This window comes from Anabrus simplex, chromosome 1 (genome assembly GCF_040414725.1).
Source record: "Anabrus simplex isolate iqAnaSimp1 chromosome 1, ASM4041472v1, whole genome shotgun sequence".
Classification (NCBI taxonomy): domain Eukaryota; kingdom Metazoa; phylum Arthropoda; class Insecta; order Orthoptera; family Tettigoniidae; genus Anabrus; species Anabrus simplex.
Window position 1 is genome coordinate 190110850 of NC_090265.1, and position 26754 is coordinate 190137603.

Genomic DNA, 26754 nt, shown 5'->3' on the forward strand with positions numbered 1-26754 from the left:
GTAGTGCTACTTTACCAAATACCAGCGTACTACTGAGCGTTCGAAAACGGGGATTACTAACATAAAGGGCTGCATTTGACGGGTATCACAGGGGAACATGCAACGAGTAGCAGTCCGGTTGTTATCTCTTCATATATAACATAACATGTTCCGCTCCATTCCCACATCAGCCCATTCCTCCATCAGCTGTCCTGGTTAAGATTATGTGATAGACGTAAATACCATGCTGTTTCTCTTCTTCACAAAATACTGCGAACAGGTAAACCACATTATCTGAGAATAGATTTCAACTACCTCTCTCCCTCAGGCAGAACACCCTCAAGGTCATCAGTACAAACCCTGTTGTCCATCCCCACTCATCACAGTAGTACGTATAACAAGTCATTTGTACCGGGGACCATACGTTACTGGAATTCTCTCCCGGCTGAAATTAGAGACATAAGCAACCTAAAGCTATTCAGAAGAATGTGCTAGAAATTTTACCTACACTCAGATTGATTTACTCTTAGAAGTACCCTTAAATTTTAGATTATTAAGTTAAATGAATAAAATGTCAATGTAAGGTTAGAAACATTATAGTTTATATTTTTCGAGATATAGCTTTAATAATAGTAAATATTATAAATTAATTTTAAAATGTTAAAATGATTTTTATGATGCTTTACATTTCATACAAATTACATTTCACATTAAATTATAATTAACTAATTTTTTAAGTAGTTATAATGTTCAGTATATTATGTTTATGCAGGTGCATAATTATATGGTTTGGCATAATAGCAGGCTTCATAGCCTGAGCCCCGCCATGTACAGAAAGACATTAATAAAATAACATGTGGCAGTAATACCCCTGTGAAAATCAGTTATTAGACTTACCATTCATCATTATTGCGTGCGAGACTCTTATAAGTAGAAAGTACGGTGCTGGACGGCCACCTGGCATATATCATCCAACTTTTGTGATGTACAGTTTTTCGCTGCAGCTAGTATTAACGGAGACATTTGGCTTATCCTGTTTTGGTATCCTTAATACTGTTATGTGACTGTATGATAATCAAGTAACGTATAACCTAGTACTCTCTCCAGATAATTCTGAAGTTAAATACAGAGTTACAAGAAACCATGTCCATCCGTTTTCCTGTCATGTTCAGACAGACAGACAGACAGACAGACAGACAGACAGACAGACAGACAGACAGACAGACAGACAGACAGACAGACAGACAGACAGACAGACAGACAGACAGACAGACAGACAGACAGACAGACAGACAGACAGACAGACAGACAGACAGACAGACAGACAGACAGACAGACAGACATGAAACACTAAACTGAACATACGAGTATTTTGTAGTAAGGACGTAAGGGAGAGGACGTATAAGGGACTGTTAAGTCTTCAACTACAGTAAGGCTTCAGTGGAGCTTTCAAAGGTAGAAAAGATGATAATATGAAGATAAAGTCGGAATTCAAGAGGAAAACTTGGGGCATATATTCATTTATAGCAAGAGGAATTAGGGAATGGAATAAGTTATCAAGGGAAATGTTCGGCAAGTTTCCAAGTTCTTCGAAATCATTTAAGAAAAGTCTGAGTGAGCAATTGATAGGGAATCTGCCACTTGGGTGAAAGTTCGAAATGTAGATCAATGATAACTGATTTATTTTCGACTTTTGTATACCTAATCGGAGATAGATACAAAGTATGAGGACATGTTCAGTCAAAATTATAATTATATGTGCCGTATGTACGTGACTACTATAAAATAATTGAATTCAGGTTAGTTTCTCCCTCATAATATGAATGAACACAAAAGAAAACATCATACTGTATGATTTTTTTGGTTGAGATAGTGATACGATTCTACGGCAAACAAAGGAATTACCTGAAGGAACATATTTGATAGAGATAAAAAAACCGAACATAAACAGGCTCACAAGGGGGCATTCCCTACTCATCACCACCGATTTCGCTGAAATTTATAGAACATGCAGGGCTTGGCTAGAAATTAAAGTACCCGAAGTGGGAATTCCAGATAGCCAAGCGTATAGAAAATAAAAATAAAAATAAAAATAAAAATGTTGACGTGGCTCTCGCACCGTATAAGCTACTTACATTAATGCACACGCCGAGCAGTCCTTGGCGTAGCGGTAAGAGCTCGGACTGGTAATTCGATGGTCGTGGGTTCGATTCCTACCAATTTCGATGACGCTATCTAGCTACGAAAGCGAAAGTCTACTGGAACGGATAGAGGTATTTTAATTTTGTCGAGTAACACCGAGTGCGCCATCACAGATCTTTTACATGCCAACAGCAATGACATGGAGTGCCAAGATTTTTGACCGTCCTTCAAAAATCGGCTACCTCAACCGGGATTGAACCCGCGAACTTACGATGATGAGTCGGATACCCTACCACTGATCCACCGAGACAGCTATGTTAAATGTGATTACGTATAAATTAGATCAAAAATGAAGATATGTATAATTACATTCGTGAGAGGAGTACGTTTTGGAGAAATTTGATCCGAACAAGACAGACTGACTGGATATATTTTGAGACACATTGCATTTGTACATTTGGTTTTTGAGGACATTTTAGGGGTCAGAATGGTAGGGAAAGGCTTGGACATATATATAGCCACGGAGAAATGAATAACTTAGCACCCAATAGGGTAATATTGGGGACTGCATCATACCGATGTAGGGACTGACTATCCAGCAACAGTAGCGACAATAACATATTTATGTACAATATTTTAGACTACGAATAGTTAAGGACAAATTTTAATAATGTGCAGTCCTGGTCACAGAAGCAATGTGGTGATTTTCCTGCGTGGGTTGTAAAAATGTGACGTATAGGCCTACTGTCGTCTGTAGGCTCCAAAGTACGACTTAATGTATATGTCGATAAAGTTTACACAAAAATCATGTAATCTAAAAGAATCACTGACTTACATACCAAGGTAGGACGAACTCATTGATGTTCTATGCAGACGAAAGAACTTTGATTAATGTATTATATAGTACTTGTATGCACAGTGTGTTTAGTAAACCTTAATAATAATAATAATAATAATAATAATAATAATAATAATAAATAATAATAATAATAATAATAATAATAATAATAATAATAATAATAATAATAATAATAATAATAATAATACTAATAATAATAATAATAATAATATATCTCGCCGAATATTTGATGAAGAGTTTAGATGTATCTGGACAGATTGAGCTTCATACTGATTGACCTAGGATCATACAGCCTGAGGAGGCTCTCGGTGTCTCTCCCTCAGGCTTAACGGGGAGCGAAGCGTGTGATGACGGCTGATTGGGAACTCGCTTGATCAAAATGGATCTCGACAGACGGGAGAACTTCAAAGAGTGGAAAACGTTTCAATTTCCTAGACACACAGAAACTTGTCAGAAACGAGACAGTCTCAAAGGATGCCCATGCATTTCCTTTCCTCATCAATGCTTACGAGTTTGTAACTAGGACAGAAAGTGCTGCGTGACATGCACTGATATGGAAATTTAGAAAATACATATTGAATTTTGTAACTTCCAGAATTTTCTCTACCGAGCAAGTGGCCGTGCGGTGGGGGTCGCACAGCTCTAAGCTTGCATTCGGGAGATAGTGGATTCGAACCCCCACTGTCGGCAGCCCTGAAGACGGTTTTCCGTGGTTTCCCATTTTCACACTAGGCATATGCTGGGGCTGTACCTTAATTAAGGCCACGGCCACTTCCTTCCCACTCCTAGCCTTTTCCTATCCTATAGTCACCATGTGTCGGTGCGACGCGAAACAAAATTTTTGAATTTTCTGGAATGTTGACTGGCAAATGTTTGTTTTTCTTCTGCAGTCACATTATTATTATTATTATTATTATTATTATTATTATTATTATTATTATTATTATTATTATTTAATCAGTTTACTGTCCAGGGTTATTTTATCTCTCACTTGCCGACAGAGAAAGCGAGCGTCTCCTGGAAGGTATGGTTACGCGCAACACGTGCAGCATGACCTTGCCGAGTTACAGTACGTTCCTTTTCTTGTTCTTATCCGGCCACAAGACATGGCTTGTTACGTCTCCCGTCCTGGGACGTCCAACGGCCATATTGGTCGTAATGTCCTAATGTGTATGCACTGCATTTTGTCCGGCGGTTGTGTTACATTTTTGTCAGTGCCTCGGAACGTGCAGATTCTCTCAGCCAAGGCGGTAGCTATTTGTGTAAAATTGTGAGCCTGCCGCTCTCCGTTAGTATCAAGAGTTCGAGTCTCGGTAGTATTTCTATACTAAATTACATGGTGAGTCACGTAAGTTCCTTTGTTTTAACTTGCAATTATTGACAGTGTCCGCCTCTGTGGTGTAGTGGTTAGTGTGATTAGCTGCCACCCCCGGAGGCCCGGGTTCGATTCCCGGCTCTGCCACGAAATTTGAAAAGTGGTATGGGGGCTGGAACGGGGTCCACTCAGCCCACCTCAGCCATCCTGGAAGTGGTTTTCCGTGGTTTACCACTTCTCCTCCAGGCAAATGCCGGGATGGTACCTACCTTAAGACCATGGCCGCTTCCTTCCCTCTTCTTTGTCTATCCCTTCCGATCTTCCTATCCCCATCAAGGCCCCGTTTCAACATAGCAGGTGAGGCCGCCTGGGTGAGGTACTGGTCATTCTCCCCAGTTGTATCCCCCGACCCAATATCTCACGCTCCAGGACACTGCCCTTGAGGCGATAGAGGTGGGATCCCTCGCTCACTCCGAGGGGAAAACCAGCCCTGGAGGGTAAGCAGATTAAGAAAGAATTATTGACAGTGGTGGATTTGGGAGGGGTCGTTATGTGGTCCATGCTCCACCATTGTGCACGACCTTTTCCAGGCCTGCGTCCATGGAATAGATTCGGTCAGAAGCATGAAGTACGCATTGTCGTCACCTGCCACCTCGTCCCAGGCCGTATTGACAACATGCCGGAGAGCGTCGTTCGTATTTGGCGTGGGTTCGGGGCAGGTCTTCGTCTAAGCCCACACGTTCTCGATAGGATTAATGTCTTAATAATAATGTTATTGTTTTTATGTCCCACCAATTACTTTGGACGTTTTGTAAAGATCGAGGTGCTGGAATTTTGTCCCGCAGTAGTTCTTTTACGTTACATTAAACCTACCGACACGAGGTTGATTTATTTGAGCACCTTCAAACACTGTACCACAGGATTGAGTCAGAATCGAACCTGGCAATCTGGGGCCAGAAGGCCAACGCCTCAACCGTCTGAGCCACTCAGCCTGACGGATTAATGTCTGCCCCACAAGGACGCCAGTATATAAGTTCGATCTGACCTTGCATTACGAACAATTCCTGAACTAATCGGAACGTGTGAATCGAACACAGGTCTTGCTGAAATTGTATAACATCGGCGAGATGAATCACCTGCACGTAAGGGACCATAATATTCTCTAAAATGTGCACATATTGCCCGACGAAGGGACGTTGCTTGATTCTGTACAACAGTCTTATCCCGTGTAAGCTTATCCAACCCCAACACGCAACAGATTCACGGCCAGAGCGCCAATGCTCGGCCACATATACTGGATTTTGTCGGGTGTTGAAAGTGTGAAGCACGTGTACCAGCCCATCGTTCCCCAAGAAAAACGTGTTCTCGTTGGAAAGGGCAGAAGCAAGGAGGTGCAATCTTTATTCATCAGTAAGCTTTTGCTTCTTAGCAGCTCGTCGGGATTGTAACCGTGTTTCATTCAGGCGTCTCAAGGCCGTCCTCGAGCTACCGGAAAACGTACGGGCGGGTGTAGCTGCACGGCGTTCATGTGCCTCAGCGATCAAGCAATCGTCTTGCTCGAGACCCGCCATGTACCCGAGCCAGCACGTAAGTTTACGTCTCCCGATTCTCGAAAGCATCTTACCCAACGCGTCACCGTACTCTGTGGGATGCCGCAGCGTCCTCCAGCCTCTGTTACGGTTAGATTTCCCCTTGTTCAACGAGAGCAATTACCCGCTCACGGATGTGAGGTCCTTGGTGTGCCATAGTTGCCGGTAGAATGAGCTACATGTATAGGCGCAGTGGGGGCATCCTGCAATCTGCTTGGTTTGCCCGCTGTTTCTGCTGGTGGAGTGAAGATAAATCATCCCAAGCTGATTCGAGACTGCCACCTTCCAACTGTGAGCCTGAGTCCGTATTCACCGGGGTACAGCTTGACGAACAGGTACGCATAACACCCTTGTTAGTCTGCCTGCTACTTTACTACTACTAAAAACTAGTGGTGGGGTGGAGCGAGTAGAACTGTAGAGTAACTCGGTTCTTGAGGTTACGTGACGTCACAGCGGAGCACCGATTCAACTCGAATACCCCGGATAGCGCTGTGGGTGCTTCAATAAACCTTCCAGCAAGGCTACACTCGCAACACCACTGTGCTGTTGTTCAGACTCCAGACTGAGACATCTGCTCTGTATGTATGTTTCCTAATCCAAATATCTTTGTTTAAAGTTGTTGCGCTATATTTTCTACCGATATCTGTAATAAGAATGAAGCAATAATACCACGGAAGTCCTCCCAAACATTTTACTAGCAGTCCAGTTGGAAAATCCGCTACTTGTAAAATTTGCAATCAAATCTGTTGCACAGGTGAAGGAACGTCAAATTTATGGAATCACATAAAACGGGCGCATCGTAAGGACATGGTACAAGATACAATTGCACATCGTGAAAGTAATTCCATTCCTACGTATGGAAGGTACAGTGCAGGGAAAAATAAGTTGCATAGGAGTTCGGTTACTTTTGTATGCGAAGACATGCAGTCACTGAGGGTTGTTGAGGACAGACGATAGAGCCAGTCCTGTAGCTTAGATCATTTCCAACAGAGCTAAGCTGAGCTAGGCCGCCATAGCTCAGTTGGTGGAGCTACCAACGCGAAATCGGGAGGTTGTGGGTTCGGATTCCACTGGTGTCCGGTTGGCTATTTTTGTCCTGTACTTAACATCTCTTCAACACGTACTATATGTACGTAACACGACCTAATATTTTGAAAGTGTATTTCGATTACAATGCGGTCGTGAAAGTTCAGTATTTATTGACTCTTAAGTGAACTTGCTCTTTCTTGCCTTAGCGTACCTGCTACATCTGTGCCCGCAGAGGAGGTGTTATCATGTACTGGCCAAATTCTTTCAGACCGAAGGTCGCTTTCAGCAAAACGAGCTGAATCTTTGATATTTCTGAATAGAAATTCCTCGTACATAACGCCGGTTCCATGCAATACAGAACACTAACGGTACTTCCCATACTGTCTGTGTACAACGTATTGTGTCTGATTTTAATGCTTGCCACAAGATGAAGAATTGAGTTCATTTGTATACTTATTTCCATTACTGATGTTATCTTAACAGATTTGTCATTTATCTCCTTACCACATAGTTATCAATGACATGTTTGACATTACTGGTATATGAGTTTAGGTACATTTCAAAAAACTAGATTTCGTTTAGTCAGTTATCACATTATGGAATACGGTACGTTTATCCATATACATTAATATTAATTAATTAATTAATTAATGTATTTATTCATTTGTATGTTTATTCCGTTATTTATGTCTACTTGATACGAATCATATTAAGCACAGATTTGTAATTACACTGTTTGTTATGTGTTAAATTTATATTACATTATAAAAATTGTGCAAATAACCAATAATAAAAAGTACGGAGCATAGTACCACTAATAATAATTGATAATCTTCTTTATGCCCGCCTCTGTGGTGTAGAGGTTAGTGTGATTAGCTGCTACGCCCGGAGGCCCGGGTTCGATTCCCAGCTCTGCCACGAAATTTGAAAAGTGGTACGAAGGCTGGAACGGGGTCCACTCAGCCTCGAGAGGTCAACTGAGTAGAGGTGGGTTCGATTCCTATCTCAGCCATCCTGGAAGTGGTTTTCCGTGGTTTCCCACTTCTCCTCCAGGCAAATGCCGAGATGGTACCTAACTTAAGGCCACGGACACTTCCTTCCTTCTTCCGTGTCTATGCCTTCGAATCTTCCCCACCGGGCGAGTTGGCCGTGCGTGTAGAGGCGCGCGGCTGTGAGCTTGCATCCGGGAGATAGTAGGTTCGAATCCCACTATCGGCAGCCCTGAAGATGGTTTTCCGTGGTTTCCCATTTTCACGCCAGGCAAATGCTGGGGCTGTACCTTAATTAAGGCCACGGCCGCTTCCTTCCAACTCCTAGGCCATTCCTATCCCATCGTCGCCATAAGACCTATCTGTGTCGGTGCGACGTAAAGCCCCTAGCAAAAAAAAAATCTTCCCACCCACCACCAAGGCTCCTGTTCAGCATAGCAGGTGAGGCTGCCTGGGTGAGGTACTGGTCATTCTCCCCAGTTGTATCTCCCGACCCAATGTCTCATGCTCCAGGACACTGCCCTTGAGGAGGTAGAGGTGGGGCCCCTCGCTGAGTCCGAGGAAAAAACCAACCCTGGAGGGTAAGCAGATTAAGAATAAGAATAAGAATAAGAATAATCTTCTTTATAAATGTAAACTGTAGCTTAGAAGGTCAATATAAAGTTTAAATTTACCGCTATAAAGTTGTACTCGGTTCTGTAATTGGTTTAACCGAGTAATGACGTCATAGTACTTGCTCCGAACCGAACAGCTCCGTCCCCACCACTACTAAAATCCGTGGCTACCCCGTCTCTGCACCCGCAGACCTTCTACCTTCCACCTCGCTCGTATTTAAGGCCGTTTACAGGAAACGGTGCTGTATAATTGTTTCCTACATTCATGGATACTCCAGTTATTGTAACCGTTCGTGACATCGTCATGGCATCCTGCATAGAGAATATGCCGTTTTCCGTGCAGTTCTACGTTAAATAGCCGCCAAACGAGGATATTCTTGACGGCTTCGGGACTCGAGCTGCTCGCCGTAGAGTCGCGCGCCACTCCTCTCGTTGCGCGCAATTGGGAAAAAGAGGGAGTACAAGCGCTTGTAAGTGGAGTTCGCTCTTTCTCTGAGCGAGAGAGTTGGAACGAGAAAGATGTCACGTGACTGAGGAGTGAGGTCACGAAACAACCTGAAAGAAGTCGTCTCAACATATAAGACAATATCACCCCATGTATTCCCCTAAATATCTAGTGGTACCAATGCGTAGCTTTCAACTCTTTCGAGGGTATTAACATTAATAACTCGGAAATACTTGATGAATAATTTCGAGTTACGACTTCGATGAATGAGGAGATTTTATGCGGATTTATCATGCAGAAAACCATTTTACATAATAAGAATAATAGGAAGTACGCAGATAGTTGATGGCATGAAGAGAGTGAAACCAGATGCCCGACTCTGACAGGACCAGGGAAACTTAAAAATCCCCGGAGTCAGGCTCCACCTACTGAGAATTAATACTGACGCTTTGATGATTGCAGACGAACCCGCGAAGGACTCGGAACGAAAACTGATCAGTGGAAATAAGGATGTACAGACTTTAACTTGATATCAAATTCAACGTTTAAATGTATCGTCCAACAGACCGTTGTTTGACAAGGGGGCGTGGTCTGACTCCCCCTTCAAAAAAAAAAAAAAAAGGCCTCTCGCTATAAAGGCGAGTGGCAAGAAGGCAGTATACACAATATATCCAGTGCATTCGGTCTAATCAGCAGACCTATTCTTTAGTGAAGAGTCAGTTTTAATATTCAGTGTTTCACATTGTGAAGGTTCCTTATTGAACAGTATTGTGTAGTGGTAAATGACAACACATAGTGAGTGACAGTGCGCTGAGTACCATTACGTCTTTAATTCAGTTCGTTATGACCCGTATGTGATAAAAAATTACTTCGATTATGTGTCAGAGCGGCACGGGGTTGTAAAAAGAAAAAGAGGTGTTCGATTGGAGTGAATTATTACGTGTGGAGTTATGAAATTGATCTGAGTGAATGTGGTGGATTGTGCCAAATTATACGAATTATATAAATGAGGTTAAATGGAGGAAGTAATTAAATACAAGGATAGTTCAATAGCAGTGTTACAGTAAGGCTTGAACCCACAATAACAGTGAGCGGCTTATTAGCTATCATTTTAGTAGATCGGACAGCACCCTCCGTATTTTCTCAAACGCAGTGAATTGTGTATCATATCAATGGTCAGTGAAATGGAGTGGGTAGACTAATGACCAGTAAAAAAATATATTAATACCTAACATTCATATCCTGTGACGGTGACCGGCTAGTGTGTGGTGCTCCGAGATTAAAGTACTTGTGGAGAACTTAAGTATGCAAATGAAATTATCAATACCGGGCTGCAGGACAAATACCGATATAGGGCTAGGGTACTTGAGTTTATAGGTATCCTTAGTCATAACAGAGTTAAAATGCATGACACAATTAGTGCATTTATGACAAATTAGTTCTTCCTCATTTGCATATTTGACCTCCGAGAGCTTCGGTTTTGAAGAGGGCCTGTGAGCGGTCCGCTGTACAGTCACTCCAACGCAGCAGAGATATTCCGGAGCTTCCGACGCCAGACGAGGATTCAACCAACATGGAGGTGAACCGATATAGGACGATTCTGGGGGCCATCGCAAGTGAAGACGTCCTGATGGCAGCTTAAACCCCTGGCTGTACTCCCTGAGGAAAGCTGAGTGCAGACATTTGAGTGTTGAGTACATTTGAACTTATTATCATGACAGTTAAAGTCACATTCATATAAACAAGTAACTTGCATGTAAATACTTTGAATATTATTTGATCATAACGACGTTTCAGAGGGATTATAGTTTTGGTAAGATTTTTCTGTGAGATTTTCTTCGTGGTTTGAACCACTTATTTCAGTAATCATGGGGAAATATTGCATGGTAGTTATAAGGCCCTAGTATAACTTACAGGTGACGTGACGTAGTGTAAAGGGATAAATTTTCATAGTATAATCCTATCGTCCTAAAGCTACAATTAAGTGCTATGCTCTATCATACAACTTCCGATTGTTAATTCTTGATTGGACGTCACGTAATGGTAGAAATTCCTCCTGTATAGATTTAAGACTGCAAACTTCAAGACAACAAAGGGTTAACTGTGGGGGTGTAATTGAATTATGTAGATCGCGATTAACTGTGAAATCTTTTTCTAATCCTGAAGGTTAGAGTCTTCTCTTTAAAATATGCATGTTCTCGGGATATGAGGATTGAGAAGACGGTACTTGATTTGTAGGCTCGTAAATTTGAAAGTACAGTGGTGCTTAAATATGTGAATTCCCCTGTTAAAATATGTATAATTAGGGCGATGTAGAATGCCGCCTTGAGAATGAGATAATTGAGTTCAAATGTAGGCTAGTATGCTGATAGCGTTAATGAATCGCAGAAATAGAGTGCTTTTGCGATGATATGAATATTTAAGAATAGCAGGTAAAGTCCGGTGCTCTGCTCTGCAGGGGAGAAGAGCGGACTGTCTCGGACGACTCGCTTGACAGTTTTATGAGGGGAAATAGTGAGGGGAGACCTCGAGCGAAGTTTGTTTGCCACTTTGTAAAAGGAGATACATTCAGTTCGTTCTTTTATTTCCGTAGTATGACGAAAACATGCATAAACCAAGAAATTGACATCGTCGTATAGATCTCAGATTTGATAAATGAATGAAATCCTCCCATCTTCCTGTTATTTTTAAAATTAAAGTAAAAACAAACGTTATAGGGTTTTCAGGTTGTTATACCCTCACACGCCGAAGTCCCCGGGTTTGAGTTCCAGATTTTTGCGAGGATTGTTGCTCACCCGTAGCAAATGAGATGGATCATGCCAGATACTGTTCTTTCCATGGAAATGAAGTGCAAAATGTTATATTATTTCTTTAAATGAATTTTTATTATATGTCATATAATGGTTCTTGAGTTGCTAAATGTATAGTTTTTTTAGGGATACCGTTGAATGAAATGTCGCGTGTTATATTAACCCATAGGCAATCCCAATGAAAGAGGTGTTATGAGGGAGTTAATACTCCGTACGATAAATTAGACGAGATCATTAACGTAGACAATGTGACATAACTATCATGTGTTTAAAATGCGCTCAGGAAATTTTGCAGTAACCCTCAGCTAACATAATCTCAGGGTATCGTGATATACAAATTGAATGTAATAATTCATGCAGTAAAGAAGATATGCCTTTGTTAAAGATATGTATAAAGTGTTTTAATATGATATATGATAAGATCTTCCGTGTGCTAAATAGTTCTGGAATGGGGTGCCCTTTCGAAGTATTTTCAATTATTTGAAGGTTATGAAGTGATAAATGCTAATCTGAGATAGACAGAAAAGGACATTCAAAGCTCAAAGCTAAATTATGAATTAATGTTATTGCATATGTAAATATCCCGGCATATCTTTGTGTAGTGTATTATACTAGTGTTTCCTTAGCTAATTAAAAGTGTTTGTGCAAAAATAGAATGTTTTCCTTCCCATTAGTAGTGTATTCGTATTCCTCTGATATCCGAAACTCTTTCCCCTACTTAGAATTAAATAGCTTAAGGCCATTTCCGGACATACCACGTACCCAAGCTCTTGTGCCAGCCGAGGAAAGACTCAAGTAGGGGTGATGGACTTCGATTCCAGGGACTGTTCGAGGGTCTCGTCAAATAAATCCTTTCAGCCACGTCATAAGCCAATTTGGATGAATTGTTATGCACTGGAACCCTGGACAGGTGCATTTTGATGGCAACTTCTCTACGAGTAATGTTTCATTGCCCCTGAATATCGAACTAGGAACCACAATATCATGATTCTATGCGGCAATGCTTGTCACCGTACAGTTGGACTTAAGAATTTTCAGCGCGCTCTGTTTCTATGTCGGGAAGTGTAGGTTAAGACTTAGCTAATCCCAAAGAATTATAATTGGTTAAAAAGCGCTCGTGTTACTTAATATAGACTTCAAGGGATGTTATTCACTCAACTACACATTAACTCACCTTATTTCTGCTCATAAGAGCTTATTCATGTAGCACGACACGCGAAGTTCCTGGCAAACTGCCGTTGTCTGAACAAGATCAGTCCATGGGCACAACACCAGTCTCTTTCTCATCTCTATCGAACTCAGATACTTAAGGCGAATAAGGGGATGCTAGTTTAGAACGAAGATATCCCTGGTTGAAACAGTGTTAAGAAGATTAAGTTTGCTTTGACATCGGTAATTGGCTGTCATTTCTTGATAGGTAAAGCACTTTTGCACCCATCTCTTGGTACAGACCAGAGCAAAGTGTAACTTACTAGAAAATTGAATCTAGCAAAGAAGGCAGCTATGGATAACATGATGGCAAGCATAATTGGCAGTCATACAAATTTTAGTGAAAAATGGAAGGGTATGTATATGTATTTTAAGGCAGAAACAGGTTCCAAGAAGGACATTCCAGGAATAATTAATGAACAAGGGGAGTGTGTATGTGAGGATCTTCAAAAGGCAGAAGTATTTAGTCAGCAGTATGTAAAGACTATTGGTACAAGGATGATGTCGAGATAGAGGAGGAGACTAAGGCCAAAGAAGTAAATACAATTTACATATGATAACAATGACATTTACAATAAGATACAAAAGTTGAAAACTAGAAAAGCGGCTGGAATTGATCAGATTTCTGGGGATATACTGAAGACAATGGGTTGGGATATAGTACCATATCTGAAGTACTTATTTGATTATTGTTTGGTCGGAGGAGCTATACCAGATGAATGGAAAGTTGCTATAGTAGCCCCTGTGTATAAAGGAAAGGGTGATAGACATAAAGCTGAGAATTACAGGCCAGTAAGTTTGACATGCATTGTATGTAAGCTTTGGGAAGGCATTCTTTCTGATTATATTAGACATGTTTGTGAAATTAATAACTGGTTCGATAGAAGGCAATTCGGTTTTAGGAAAGGTTACTCCACTGAAGCTCAACTTGTAGGATTCCAGCAAGATATAGCAGATATCTTGGATTCTGGAGGTCAAATGGACTGTATCGCGATTGACCTGTCTAAAGCATTTGATAGGGTGGATCATGGGAGACTACTGGCAAAAATGACTGCAATTGGTCTAGACAAAAGAGTGACTGAATGGGTTGCTATATTTCTAGAACATAGATCTCAGAGAATTAGAGTAGGTGAAGCTTTATCTGACCCTGTAATAATTAAGAGGGGAATTCCTCAGGGCAGTATTATCGGACCTTTATGTTTTCTTATATATATAAATGATATGAGTAAAGGAGTGGAATCGGAGGTAAGGCCTTTTGCGGATGATGTTATTCTCTATAGAGTGATAAATAAGTTACAAGATTGTGAGCAACTGCAACGTGACCTCGAAAATGTTGTGAGATGGACAGCAGGCAATGGTATGTTGATAAACGGGGTTAAAAGTCAGGTTGTGAGTTTCACAAATAGGAAAAGTCCTCTCAGTTTTAATTACTGCGTTGATGGGGTGAAAGTTCCTTTCGGGGATCATTGTAAGTATGTAGGTGTTAATATAAGGAAAGATCTTCATTGGGGTAATCACATAAACGGGATTGTAAATAAAGGGTACAGATCTCTGCACATGGTTATGAGGGTGTTTAGGGGTTGTAGTAAGGATGTAAAGGAGAGTGCATATAAGTCTCTGGTAAGACCCCAACTAGAGTATGGTTCCAGTGTATGGGACCCTCACCAGGATTACCTGATTCAAGAACTGGAAAAAATCCAAAGAAAAGCAGCTCGATTTGTTCTGGGTGATTTCCGACAAAAGGGTAGCGTTACAGAAATGTTGCAATGTTTGGGTTGGGAAGAATTGAGAGAAAGAATAAGAGCTGCTCGACTAAGTGGTATGTTCCGGGCTGTCAGCGGAGAGAATTCGTGGAATGACATTAGTAGACGAATAAGTTTGAATGGCGTTTATAAAAGTAGGAACGATCACAATATGAAGATAAAGTTGGAATTCAAGAGGACAAACGGGGCAAATATTCATTTATAGGAAGGGGAGTTAGGGATTGGAATAACTTACTAAGGGAGATGTTCAATAAATTTCCAATTTCTTTGAAATCATTTAGGAAAAGGCTAGGAAAACAACAGATAGGGAATCTGCCACCTGGGCGACTGCCCTAAATGCAGATCAGTATTGATTGATTGATTGATTGATACAGTCCCAGTCTCATCCATGGCTGTGACAATATGGTAGCTGCTGGGGTATGGGAGTACTGAGTAATGACATTCGGAGCATGGAGAGTGTGTCTGAGTGTTATGAACGGTGTTGTTCATAGGGTCAGTCGCGCTACAATAGTACTTTCCGGCACAGTGAGGAAAGCAATGGCAAACTACCTCACTCCTCATCTTGCCAAGTACACCTCATTTCGGTACTAGCTTGGTTTTTATGGTCTTCCTATAACTGCATAGCTTTTGGTGGTGCTATTTGAGGTTCCAACCAACCTCTGGGCTGATGACCTAACAGACAATGGTGTCTTGTATAAATTTGATGGGTTTATCGTATAAAATAAGAATATCAACGCAGACAAAGATTTTTGAAGTAGAAACTTCGTTCTTTCAAAACATTACTGATTCCTAGGCACAAGCTGAACAGCTATTATCTCAAATGGAACTCAAAGGCTTGCCTGTGATGGAGGTCGACAATGATGCTGAGTTATTGTCCACTTAATACATCATTTCTTTGTGTTAATGTAATGGACCAGGGGCAAGGGTCACATTTCATTACTTTGATATGCTAGCCGCAACAATGGGACAAGTACTCGATAACAACGAACGTGCAGTTACTACATTACTTCGTGGGGCGGAAGTTAACGGCACTGAGATGTAATGGGGACGGCTCTCTGTCGCCAGGACTAGTTCTGACCACAGCTGAATTTGACATATTAATATTATGAATGCAGTGCTTCATACAAAATTACTTTTACTTATTTAAAAGTTTATCATCAACGTGGCTTCACTCTCAGGGTGAGCGGAACACACTTCTGCCGTTTTAACGGTCAGTGTATTAAAGTTGATTCTGATTCTGATGTAGTTTATCGCGGCTGGGTAGCTCAGGCGATAGAGCGCTGGCCTTCTGAGCTCAAGTTGGCGAGTTCGATTCCGGCTCCGTCCGGTGGTTTTTGAAGGTGCTCAAATACGTCAGCCTCATGTCAGTAGATTTACTGGCACGTTCAAGAACTCTCGCGGGACAACATTCCGGCACCTTGGCGTCTCCGGAAACGGTAAACGTAGTCAGTGGGACGTAAACACCAATAACATTATTATTATTATTATTATTATTACAATCCTTGTGGAATTTACAGATGTCGAGAAGTGCCTAGTAATGACAATGACCTGGGTGAGTCAGACATTTCCTCCACTTACTTAGATGGACCTTCGTTTATCACTTTCGCTGTCCGACCTCCCTTGATGAGATACGAATATCTATAACTTGGACAGTATTACATTTGCGAGGAGTTGCAAATCTTAATTTCGTACCGTACATGGCGTTTTCGTCTGTGGTGTAGTGGTTAGTGTGATTAGCTGCCATCCCCGGAGGCCCGATTCCCGGCTCTGCCACGAAATTTGAAAAATGGCACGAGGGCTGGAAGGGGGTCCACTCAGCTTCGGGAGGTCAATTGAGTAGAGGTGGGTTCGATTCCCACCTTAGCCATCCTGGAAGTGGTTTTCCGTGGTTTCCGACTTCCCCTCCAGGCAAAATGCCGGGATGGTACCTAACTTAAGGCCACGGCCGCTTCCTTCCCTCTTCCTTGCCTGTCCCATCCAGTCTTCCCATTCCTCCACAAGACCTCTGTTCAGCATAGCAGGTGACGCCGCCTGGGCGAGGTACTGGTCATTCTCCCCAGTTGTAACCCCGACCCAGAGTCTGAAGCTCCAGGACACTGCCCTTGAGGCGGTAGAGGTGGGATTCCTCGCTGAGTCCGAGGGAAAAACCAATCCTGGAGGATAAACAGATTAAGAAAGAAAGAACATGGCGTTTTTCTGGTTCTAACTCAGTCGGAACTCTACCTCCGATTAAGGCTATGAGGCACTGATTTATTGCATCTGATTATTCTATTATTTATAACAATAATCGGCTACCACCACGTCCCTGGACCAGAGATCAAGTGACTGTGTTCTAGAGCTAGGCAAGGAATCGAAGCGAGGTGGTCGTACCTTTCAGAAAGGGACCATCCCGGAATTCATGTGATTTTGGAAATAGATAACTACCAACGCCTCTGTGGTGTAGTGGTTAGTGTGATTAGCTGCCACCCCCAGAGGCCCGGTTTCGATTCCCGGTTCTGCCACAATATTTCAAAAGTGGTACGAGGCCTGGAACGGGATCCACTCAGCCTAGGGAGGACAACTGAGTAGAGATGGGTTCGATTCCCACCTCAGCCATCCTGGAATGGGTTTTCCGTGATTTCCCACTTCTCCTCCTGGCAAATGCCGGGATGGTATCTAACTTAAGGCCACGGCCGCTTCCTTCCCTCTTCCTTGTCTATCCCTTCCAATCTTTCCATCCTCCCTACAAGGCCTCTGTTCAGCATAGCATGTGAGGGCGCCTGGGCGAGGAACTGGTCATTCTCCCCAGTTGTACCCCACGACCCAGAGTCTGAAGCTCCAGGACACTGGCCTTGAGGCGGTAGAGGTGGGATCCCTCTCTGAGTGCGAGGGGAAAACCAACCCTGGATGATAAACAGATAAAGAAGAAGAAGATAAGTACCGAAAATAATCTCAATTAGTGTGTGGCTTATTGTGTCTCCGAGCCTGTCGGCCTTTACGCTTATGTCTACTATATCTTAACGTGCAATTTACCTGAGCTATACCGAGCACTTTTTCTACGCGGTACGAATACATTCAGTAGATGGCTGGTTCGAATCCCAGCTTTGGCAGCTCTGAAGATGGATTTCCGTGGTTTCCCATTTTCATTCTAGATGGATGCTGTATCTTAATTAAAGCCACGGCCGTTTTCTTCCATATCCTATGCTTTCCCTAATCATGTACTGCCAAAATCCTGTGTATCTGTTGATGCGACCTTACACAACTAATATACGAGGGCAGAGCAGAAAATAAGTTGCACTTCCCAGTTGAGGCCATTTACTACACCACCTATACAACAGCAACACGACTATAACGATATACATTGTAACGTCACTTTTTCACATAGTTTCCAAGAGACTCCAAACATTTCTGCGAACGCACAACCAACTTGTTGATGCCGGATGCATAGAAATTTCCTCCAGCGTTCTACAACAACTCGGAGACATCGGCCTTCACCTCCTCATCGGTCTGGAAACGTCGACCACCGAGCTCCGTTTTGAGCTTATCGAACAAATGAAAGTCACATGGCGCTAGGTCGAGACTGTAGGGTGGATGTTGCCAGACCTCCCACTTGAAACGCTGCAGTATTTCTCTCGTTTGGCGGGCCTTGTGAGTTGTTGCGTTATCGTGCAACAAAATCACACCGGCGCTCAATTTCCCCCCGGCGCTTCTCTTTAATCGCTTTACGCAACCGGCGCAACGTTTGACAATACGCCGCCACGTTGATCGTCGTTCCTTTCGGCATTAATTCTACGTGCAGCAAACCCTCCATGTCAAAGAACACTGTCGCCATAACCTTACCGGCTGAAGGTTGAACCTTGGCCTTCTTTCGTTGTGGTGATGAGGGGTGCACCCATTCCGTTGATGTTCGCTTCGTGTCGGGGGTGATGTGGTGGACCCACATTTCGTCGCCTGTGACGATTCGCCGCAGAAACCCGTTGCCGTCTGCGGCATAGCGTTGCAAAAATGCCAGGGAGGATTGGAAACGTTATCCTTTGTGCTCATCGGTGAGAAGACATGGGACCCATCTTTGACACAGCTTACGATATCCAAGGTCCTCGTGAACAATGGCGAACACACTGCCATACGACATGTTCAGCTGCGCCGCGATCTCTCTCAGTTTAATGCGCCAGTTTTGTCTAATGATCGCATTCACACTGTTGACCTTTGCACGGGTCCTGGATGTTGCGGGCCTGCCTTCGCGATAGTTGTCCGTGATATCCGTGCGTCCGGCTTCGAATTGCTGACACCATTTTACGATACCTTGCCGGGAAATGGCCCGCTCCCCATACACAGCACTAATTTCACGATGAATGTCCGTGCAATTCTTCCTGTTGGCCCATAGGAATCGATTCGCCGCAGAAACCCTTTGCCGTCTGCGGCATAGCGTTGCAAAAATGCCAGGGAGGATTGGAAACGTTATCCCTTGTGCTCATCGATGAGAAGACGTGGGACCCATCTTTGACACAGCTTACGATATCCAAGGTCCTCGTGAACAATGGCGAACACACTGCCATACGACATGTTCAGCTGCGTCGCGATTTCTCTCAGTTTAATGCGCCGGTTCTGTCTAATGATCGCATTCACACTGTTGACCTTTGCACGGGTCCTGGACGTTGCGGGCCTGCCTTCGCGATGGTTGTCCGTGATATCCGTGCGTCCGGCTTCGAATTGCTGACACCATTTTACGATACCTTACCGGAAAATGGCCCGCTCCCCATACACAGCACTAATTTCACGATGAATGTCCGTGCAATTCTTCCTGTTGGTCCATAGAAATCGGATTGTCGCACGCACCTCATATTTGGAGTGAATGTCCAGTTGACGCGCCAATGCATTTGGCCGCTATTCACACAATACTAGACGAGACACCACAGCGACCTGCCTGACAGACGTGTGGGCAGTGTCTGTCCCTTTCTCCGCTGTGTCCACGTTTGCGACACACAGCGCGCTGCTGCGGCGCGTTAGTGCAACTAATCTTTTGATCCACCTACGTATATGTATACAGCGTGGCTCACCTTTTTCACCTCAAATATCTTGTGACTTGTTGAAGATAGGCTAGATGAATAACAACAAGGGACACATGGAAGGACGTGTAATAACCTCTGCGTCCCGTGCTTTCATAAGTGCAATACCAACTTGCTATTCTAAATGGAACTGTAACTATTTCTGTCTCGTACATAGTTGTTTATAGGCAGTCACATTCAGGGATGCGATTATTTCCGGAAAAAAGTAATAGTGATAGACATGTTTAAGTCCGTATATCCTCAAGCTGGCTTCTCAGACCTTAAGTTCCCTACCTAGATATTTTCAGTATTTCCTCTTTAATTTTAATTGTCTTTACAGGAATACAATTAAATTGAAACAAGAAATAAAGTGGTTCAACCTGTTCAATACAAGGAAAATAAGAAATGTAAACTTTACATTCTTATTTGATTAAAAGCGGGACCGGTTTCGACCACTATTCTGGATCATCATCAGCCGATTAAATAAAAATATAAAACAATGCATAGGAAGACAATAAGTAAAGGATAAGTATTTCACTAAAAGCAGTTCAAGAAGCACTATATAACTATGGGGATTAGCACTGCGTGATGTAAGATCCTGAAATCCAGAAGAATTCGAAGATAAGTCATTGAAATGAAGCTAGGTGAAAGTTCTTGAAGAGCAGCACAACATACGTACGTATGTCCGGCACTGTGCTTGTAAATGCCAATGAAACTTGGTGAATAGTTCAATGATCAAGCCTGAAAATACTTCTAGGCGCAAAAATATACAATAAAATTTAATATAATTGTAGTATATATTAATGTTTATAGGGTCTTGTATGACAGATTCTTTAGGGATGCAGAACAGTTGACATAAAAAGCAATTGTGAGGAGAAAAATGTTAAAAAGCGCAATATTGGAAACAAATGAAAAACGAACATGCATAGCGTGTTATTTCTTGAAGATAAGAGTTCCGGTCGTATTTGAGGTAGCGTAAGGTATGAATTTAAATTCGAATGTTGTAATGATCTGAACTGTAGGTGATGTAATAGTATACAGTTCAATTCGGAATTTTTTAGTGAAAGACTTATCCTTTACTTATTGTTTTCCTATGTATTGTTTTCTATTTTTATTTAATCGGCTGATGATGATCCGAAATAGTGGTCGAAACCGGTCCCGCTTTTAATCAAATAAGAATGTAAAGTTTACATTTCTTATTTTCCTTGTATTGAATAGGTTGAACCACTTTATTTCTTGTTTCAATTTAATTGTGATTCAGTTCAATACGAAACATTTTCAAAATGTTGTATCTTTAAATAAATTTACTGGAACACCTTATATGTAGGCCATTCTAATGATACATAAGTGTGTTGTAATAGGGCCTAGTTGGCAAGGCTGAGTTCGTTGTTGTAAAACTGCAGAAGTATCGAACAGTGTAGGCAGTCTGTTCAAGGTATGAACCGAATTTCTCTTACTGGAGATTAGTATGCCCAAGTGAGAAAACACTTAAAAACCCACCTTGACCCTTCATGATATTATTACTGTATACGACAACTGTAGCTTACTTCCGAACAGACTCAGTCTGAAATCAGACTTGAATGATTGTTTTGAGTTACCTACCTCAATAGCCAGCTCGAAGTCCTTCCTCTCGATGGTTCCGCTTTTGTTGACGTCTGAAACACGAGAATACGGAAGTTAGGAGCTGACATCTTTAACAATTGGTTTTACATCACACCGACGCAGACAGGTCTTATGGCGACGGTGGGATAGGAGTGGGAAGGAAGCGACCGTGGCCTTAATCAAGGTACAGCTTCAGGATTTGCCTGGTATGAAAATGTGAAACCACGGAAAACCATCTTCAGGGCTGCCTACAGTGGGGTTCGAACCTACTATCTCCCAAATGCAAGTTCACAGCTACGCGGCCCTAACCGCTTGGCCAACTCGCTCGGTGGAAGAGCTTACTAGACGTACTGCTGTGCTACATGAAGCCTTCTATCCATCACTGACCTAAATGGCAATCCTGCCGTTGTATAGCCTTTATCTTCTAAGGCAGCCAATGTCAGCATCAACGATTTGAAAATATCTGTCTTCTGTGCTTGTCTTCCAAGAAACATGGTTAACGCATCCGTCCGAAATGCGGGGGAATTGAGTTCGTGGGCGGCCATGATCTTTGATATTTCTGTCACGATTGCTTAAAGGGGGCGAGAGGTACATCTTTCGCTAGTTTCAATTTAGTGAAGTTCGATTTTTTATAACTCAGCAACTACACACTCTACTTTTAAAAGTACTGCATGCTTAACTATTAACTTACTAGTCATAAAATAATGTTCAGATTTTTAAAACCCGAGCGAGTTGGGCGTGCGGTTAGGGTGGCGTAGCTGTGAGTTTGCATTCGGAAGATGTTAGATTCGAATTCCACCGTCGGCAGCCCTGAAGATGATTTTCCGTGGTTTACTATTTTCACACGAGGCAAAGCCTGGGGCTGTACCTTGATTACGTCCACGGCTTCTCTCTTCCCATTCCTAGGCCATTCCCATCTTTGCGTGACTGAAAACTTTCGATATATTAATCTGTAAATAAGTTTCAAGGTTTCAAATACACTGTAATTATGCAGTTTGTTTCAACAGTTCAATTACATATTGCATAGACTTTTTTGAAATCGTATGCATTCCTTAATAGGGAAGGATACATGTGATCGAACAAGTGACTGCGCGGTTTGGGTCACGTAGCTGTCAGCTTGCATTCGGGGGTTAGTGGGTTCAAAGTCCACTGTCGGCAGCCCTGAAGATGATTTTCCGTGGTTTACCATTTTCACACCAGGCAAATGCTAGGGCTGTACCTTAATTAAGGCCACGGCCGCTTCCTTCCCATCCATTCCTAAGCCTTTCCTCTTTCATCGTCGACATAAGACCTATCTGTGTCGGTGCGACGTAAAGGAAAAAAAAGAAAAGGAAAAAGAAAAAGGCTAGTAATTCTATCAAGTTTACAATGACCCTTTCCTTATTTCCCTTTCACTTGTGATTTAAATTTGGGTAGGCTGATTATCTAATAGTATATTCCCTTAAAAACAATAATTGCTACCACCACTATCTCAGGTAACTTGCAAAGTACTTGTTCTTGGGCTATTAATTCTGTTGTCAGAAGCAAACACTTTGACAGAGAGAAGATCCTATAAAGATCATCCTACAATGGAGCTCTTTCAGGGTAGGTCTACAAGAAATGGAACGCTTTCCTAAAGAAGTGATGGAGGAAATTGCATTTTCTCGTCAAGAAACAAACATACAAACACCTTGATAATTTAAACATAGCTTAAGGAAAGTTCGGATGGAGTGATGTGAAGGTTGTAACGCACTCTCGACGCTTTAGAGTCAAGTGTGTTAACAACAACAACAACTCTAGGCGAGCTCTATTTACAGGAAATGGGCGATCCATAATATTCACTGCCAATCAAGAAAGTGTAACAGTAAAGAACTTCAATTCTTAAAGTTGGAAGTGGGCAAAGTAAAGAAGCGTGATTCTTTAAATAACTTTTAGAAGATTTTTTAAAATACTCATCCATTAACGCTCCACCCGTAAGTGCTCAAATATTGTGATTAACCATAAAAATTGTTAAAATTGGAAGTGTTTATAAGGATGCAGTTTTCTTTTATATTAAACTAATTTTTTCCTCAAAGGCCACCTCCTGACAGGCCATTAAGGTCGCTGGAAGAGTGGAAGAAGTTAAGGTTTACCATTATCCGTATCTCAATACTAAGTGGTATTCCCGGTTGCTTTTACTCTCATAAATTGATTACTCATTTCTTCGGTAGGTTGAATGAACCTCAGAACATCGTGCCTCTTCAGATGTGGGAGTCTTGTTTTTAATTTCCTGACGTCGTGACGCGGAGTCAATCCCACCTTCTTCTGGAGGAACCGTGCACGGCTTTTCCATCTTGGTTGGGCATCCTGAACATTACCTTTGATTAGAAGTTGTTAAATGTAAATTGGATGCCGTTATGCATCAGTAGACTAAGCGCCATTTGACGAAAATTGAGATTTTAGCGCCATCTTGTAGAGGAAGGCTTGAGCTATTTATAAAAAATTCCCCACTGCAGTACAAGAGGCCGTTAGTTGTTAGTAAACAGAAAACCTAAGCGACAAAGTGGGAATCAGTAAAAATGTATATTGCATCAGTAGACTATGCGACGTTCCAGTTTGCATCATTAGACCAAGCGCCACATTCCTCACATTGCGCGCGGATGACAGCGAGGCAGCCCGCGTTTTCGTTAGTGCTGATATTTTTACGTGGTGATACATTGAGTGGTTTATCAAGGGACGAAGTTCAGCAATGTATCAAGTACTTCCAGGAGAAGGACAATGCTACTAATACAGCTTGCTAAGAAGCTTGCGCCTGAGAATCATTCTCTAGAATTTGATGGTGAATCTCAGGAAGTAAATCTAAATAAGTCAAGACAGGGACGAGCACGGGAAACTAGAGTTCCCTTTCCCCAGGCATTAATACCTTTGTGGCAAAAAGGAAAACCTATTATCTCTGAAGCCAAACTAAGAGACTTTGGTTCGCTGATGCACCTAATACCTGCAGATGCCAAACAATTTTACCAGAATCTTCAAACAGATTCTGACATCGTGGGTGACGTAGATAGGTTTAATGGAGATCCTGATTTCGAGATTGAATGAACTGAGAGCAAGAATCTTATTACCTGTCCAGTGATTTGTTTGTATTAAAAATATCACGTTAATACTGTACTCTCAGAACATAATAGGCCTATCGTGAAGAAAAATCCATTAAAAAATTGTATAGACTATACTGGCTCATGTCTTACCAATGTATTTGACTCAGATAAGTTGAAATTCCTCAAATCACGACATTAGAGAATAGCTTCCCTTCTAGAATTTCTCCATCTAAAACTTGAATAATGTACCGGAGTTGTGGCGCGGCTCGTGGTGGATCAAGCACTTAGTGGGCCTTTTCAGACAGTAGGAGATTCAGTTCTTAATCATGGCTACCGCCATGTTATATTTTTTGAAGTTTTACTCAGTAGATTCTCAACAATTAGAGGTTATTGGTGTAGCATCGTGATACATTATTCGCACTTTAGAAAAACCTTAAATTGCATCAGTAGACTAAGCGCCATTTCTTCAAGAAAATCTATGTAGTGCGAGTATAAAAATGTTGAAATTTGGTGAGAAGGTACAATATATTATCCTACAACACCGGTAATACCATATTTAGCAAAATTATGTTCGCTCGAATTTACACATAGAACCAAATTTAAACGCGATTATCTCGCAACCAACTTTTGGCGCTTGGTCTAGTGATGCATAACGGCATCCATATTATTTCTCTATCAAATTAATGATCCTTGATTCAATATTCAGAATTAACAATTATTTTCTGATTCTTCGATATGTTTGCAGTAAACAAAGGCTAATTAGCACTCTCTGGCAGTGACGCTCCACCAATCATCTCCCTTCAAACTGATCTTCTGAAAATACGAGTTAAGTGAACGTGTATGTATGTGTACATGAGGTTTCAGCAAATTATATCGCAGGTAGTGCCTGAAAAACCCATTATCTGCCCTTTTAATCTGTTTTGTCCGTCGATTGCAGACTTAAAAGTGTAATCGTGCCCTCGTGCATACCACTGTGACACATCATAGGGAAACAATAAGATATGTCTCAAGTTTCCCATAAGGCCAACCCTCGTCCACGTGAGAGGCGGATAACGGCATGATTAGAGGATTTCCTGTAGGGGTGTTACGTAGCGGAGAGTACGTGTGTCCCTAGACCGCTATGGTAGCTGTGAAAGCCCTAAAGGAGCTCCAAAAGTGACGGCTGATGGCGCTCTGGTGATGACCTCAACGGCAGCAACGACGGAGGAGTCGTCCTTTGATATGGTGAAGCTGGGGGTGGGGGAGGTAGCTCTTCATCTTGGGATTAAATAAGCAGAAATCACTGCCGTGTGGTAAAGGGGATCTTTAAAGGCCAAGGGAGATACAATAACTCCTACAGAAAAATTCTGCGGTTCAGCGCAGCCAGGAGGCAGCTTCCCACTGGACTGGGGTGCTGTGGGCTAATAACTCGCACACCTGAAAGAAACTTGTTACAGTAACCAGACGAAATATATGCAGGCTGGATTTTATGGAGACGACTTTTACAATAAAATGCACGACACGGATTGTATTATGGATTGTGGAAACCATGTATTATGCAAAAATGGCAGAAATGAAAAAGGTATAAACTGGAGATACTTGGGTTAGGTGAAACGAGACGGAAAGTCTACGGAGAGGTGAGGGAAGAAGAGGGTGGTGACTTAATTTACTCTGGAAGAGAAGCAAATGAACAGCATTCAAGGAGAGTGGGTGTCTTACAAAGAAAAGAAAAGGTTGAATAATTATAAATAGACCGTTGTATCACACAGGATAATTACTGTACGAATAAGAACCAAAATCAGACAAGTGACAATAGTGCAGTGATACGCACTAACAGAGTTAGAAGAAACAGAAGAGATGGAGGAGTTCTGTGACAGGCTGACATCAACACTGGCAGGGATAAAGAAGAAGGACGTTGTAGAATTAATGGGAGACCTGAATGCAAAACTTGGCAGTGAAAATGAAGGAAGAGATATCATGATGGATAGACATGGAATAGGAGAAGGAAATAAATGAGGACAGAGATTCATAGACCTGTGGAGTAATTTTGGATTGGTTTTAGCTGAATTACTGTCACCACATAAGAACTGCCACAAGATTTCGTAGGTGTCGCTTGATCTCCGGACAGAAACCCGCTTGGCAATAAGCAAGACATGGAAACATTCACTCGTCCATGTGAGAAATGGACTTGGAACGGATGCATACAGTGACCATCATATTTTGACTGCTGACATTTGATTGAAGGTTGCAGCGCCAATAAAATAGGCAGATATACGAATGAAAACGTTTCAACTCAGTGAAATTTGGAATAACAGAAGTCCAAAATAATTTAAGACACAAATGAAGAGCATGT

At 42.1% G+C, this 26754-nt stretch overlaps 1 protein-coding gene across 6 annotated transcripts in view; it reads right to left on the reverse strand.

Annotated features, from left to right (window-relative positions):
- Scp2 (Sarcoplasmic calcium-binding protein 2) overlaps positions 1–26754 on the reverse strand; it is a 661095-nt gene that overhangs the window by 62377 nt on the left and 571964 nt on the right. For all 6 annotated transcript variants that reach the window (XM_067140278.2, XM_067140240.2, XM_067140250.2 and 3 more), the window contains one exon: positions 21370–21422. In XM_067140278.2, coding sequence (XP_066996379.1) covers positions 21370–21422 — 53 coding nt within the window. The remainder of the gene's footprint in view (positions 1–21369; positions 21423–26754) is intronic.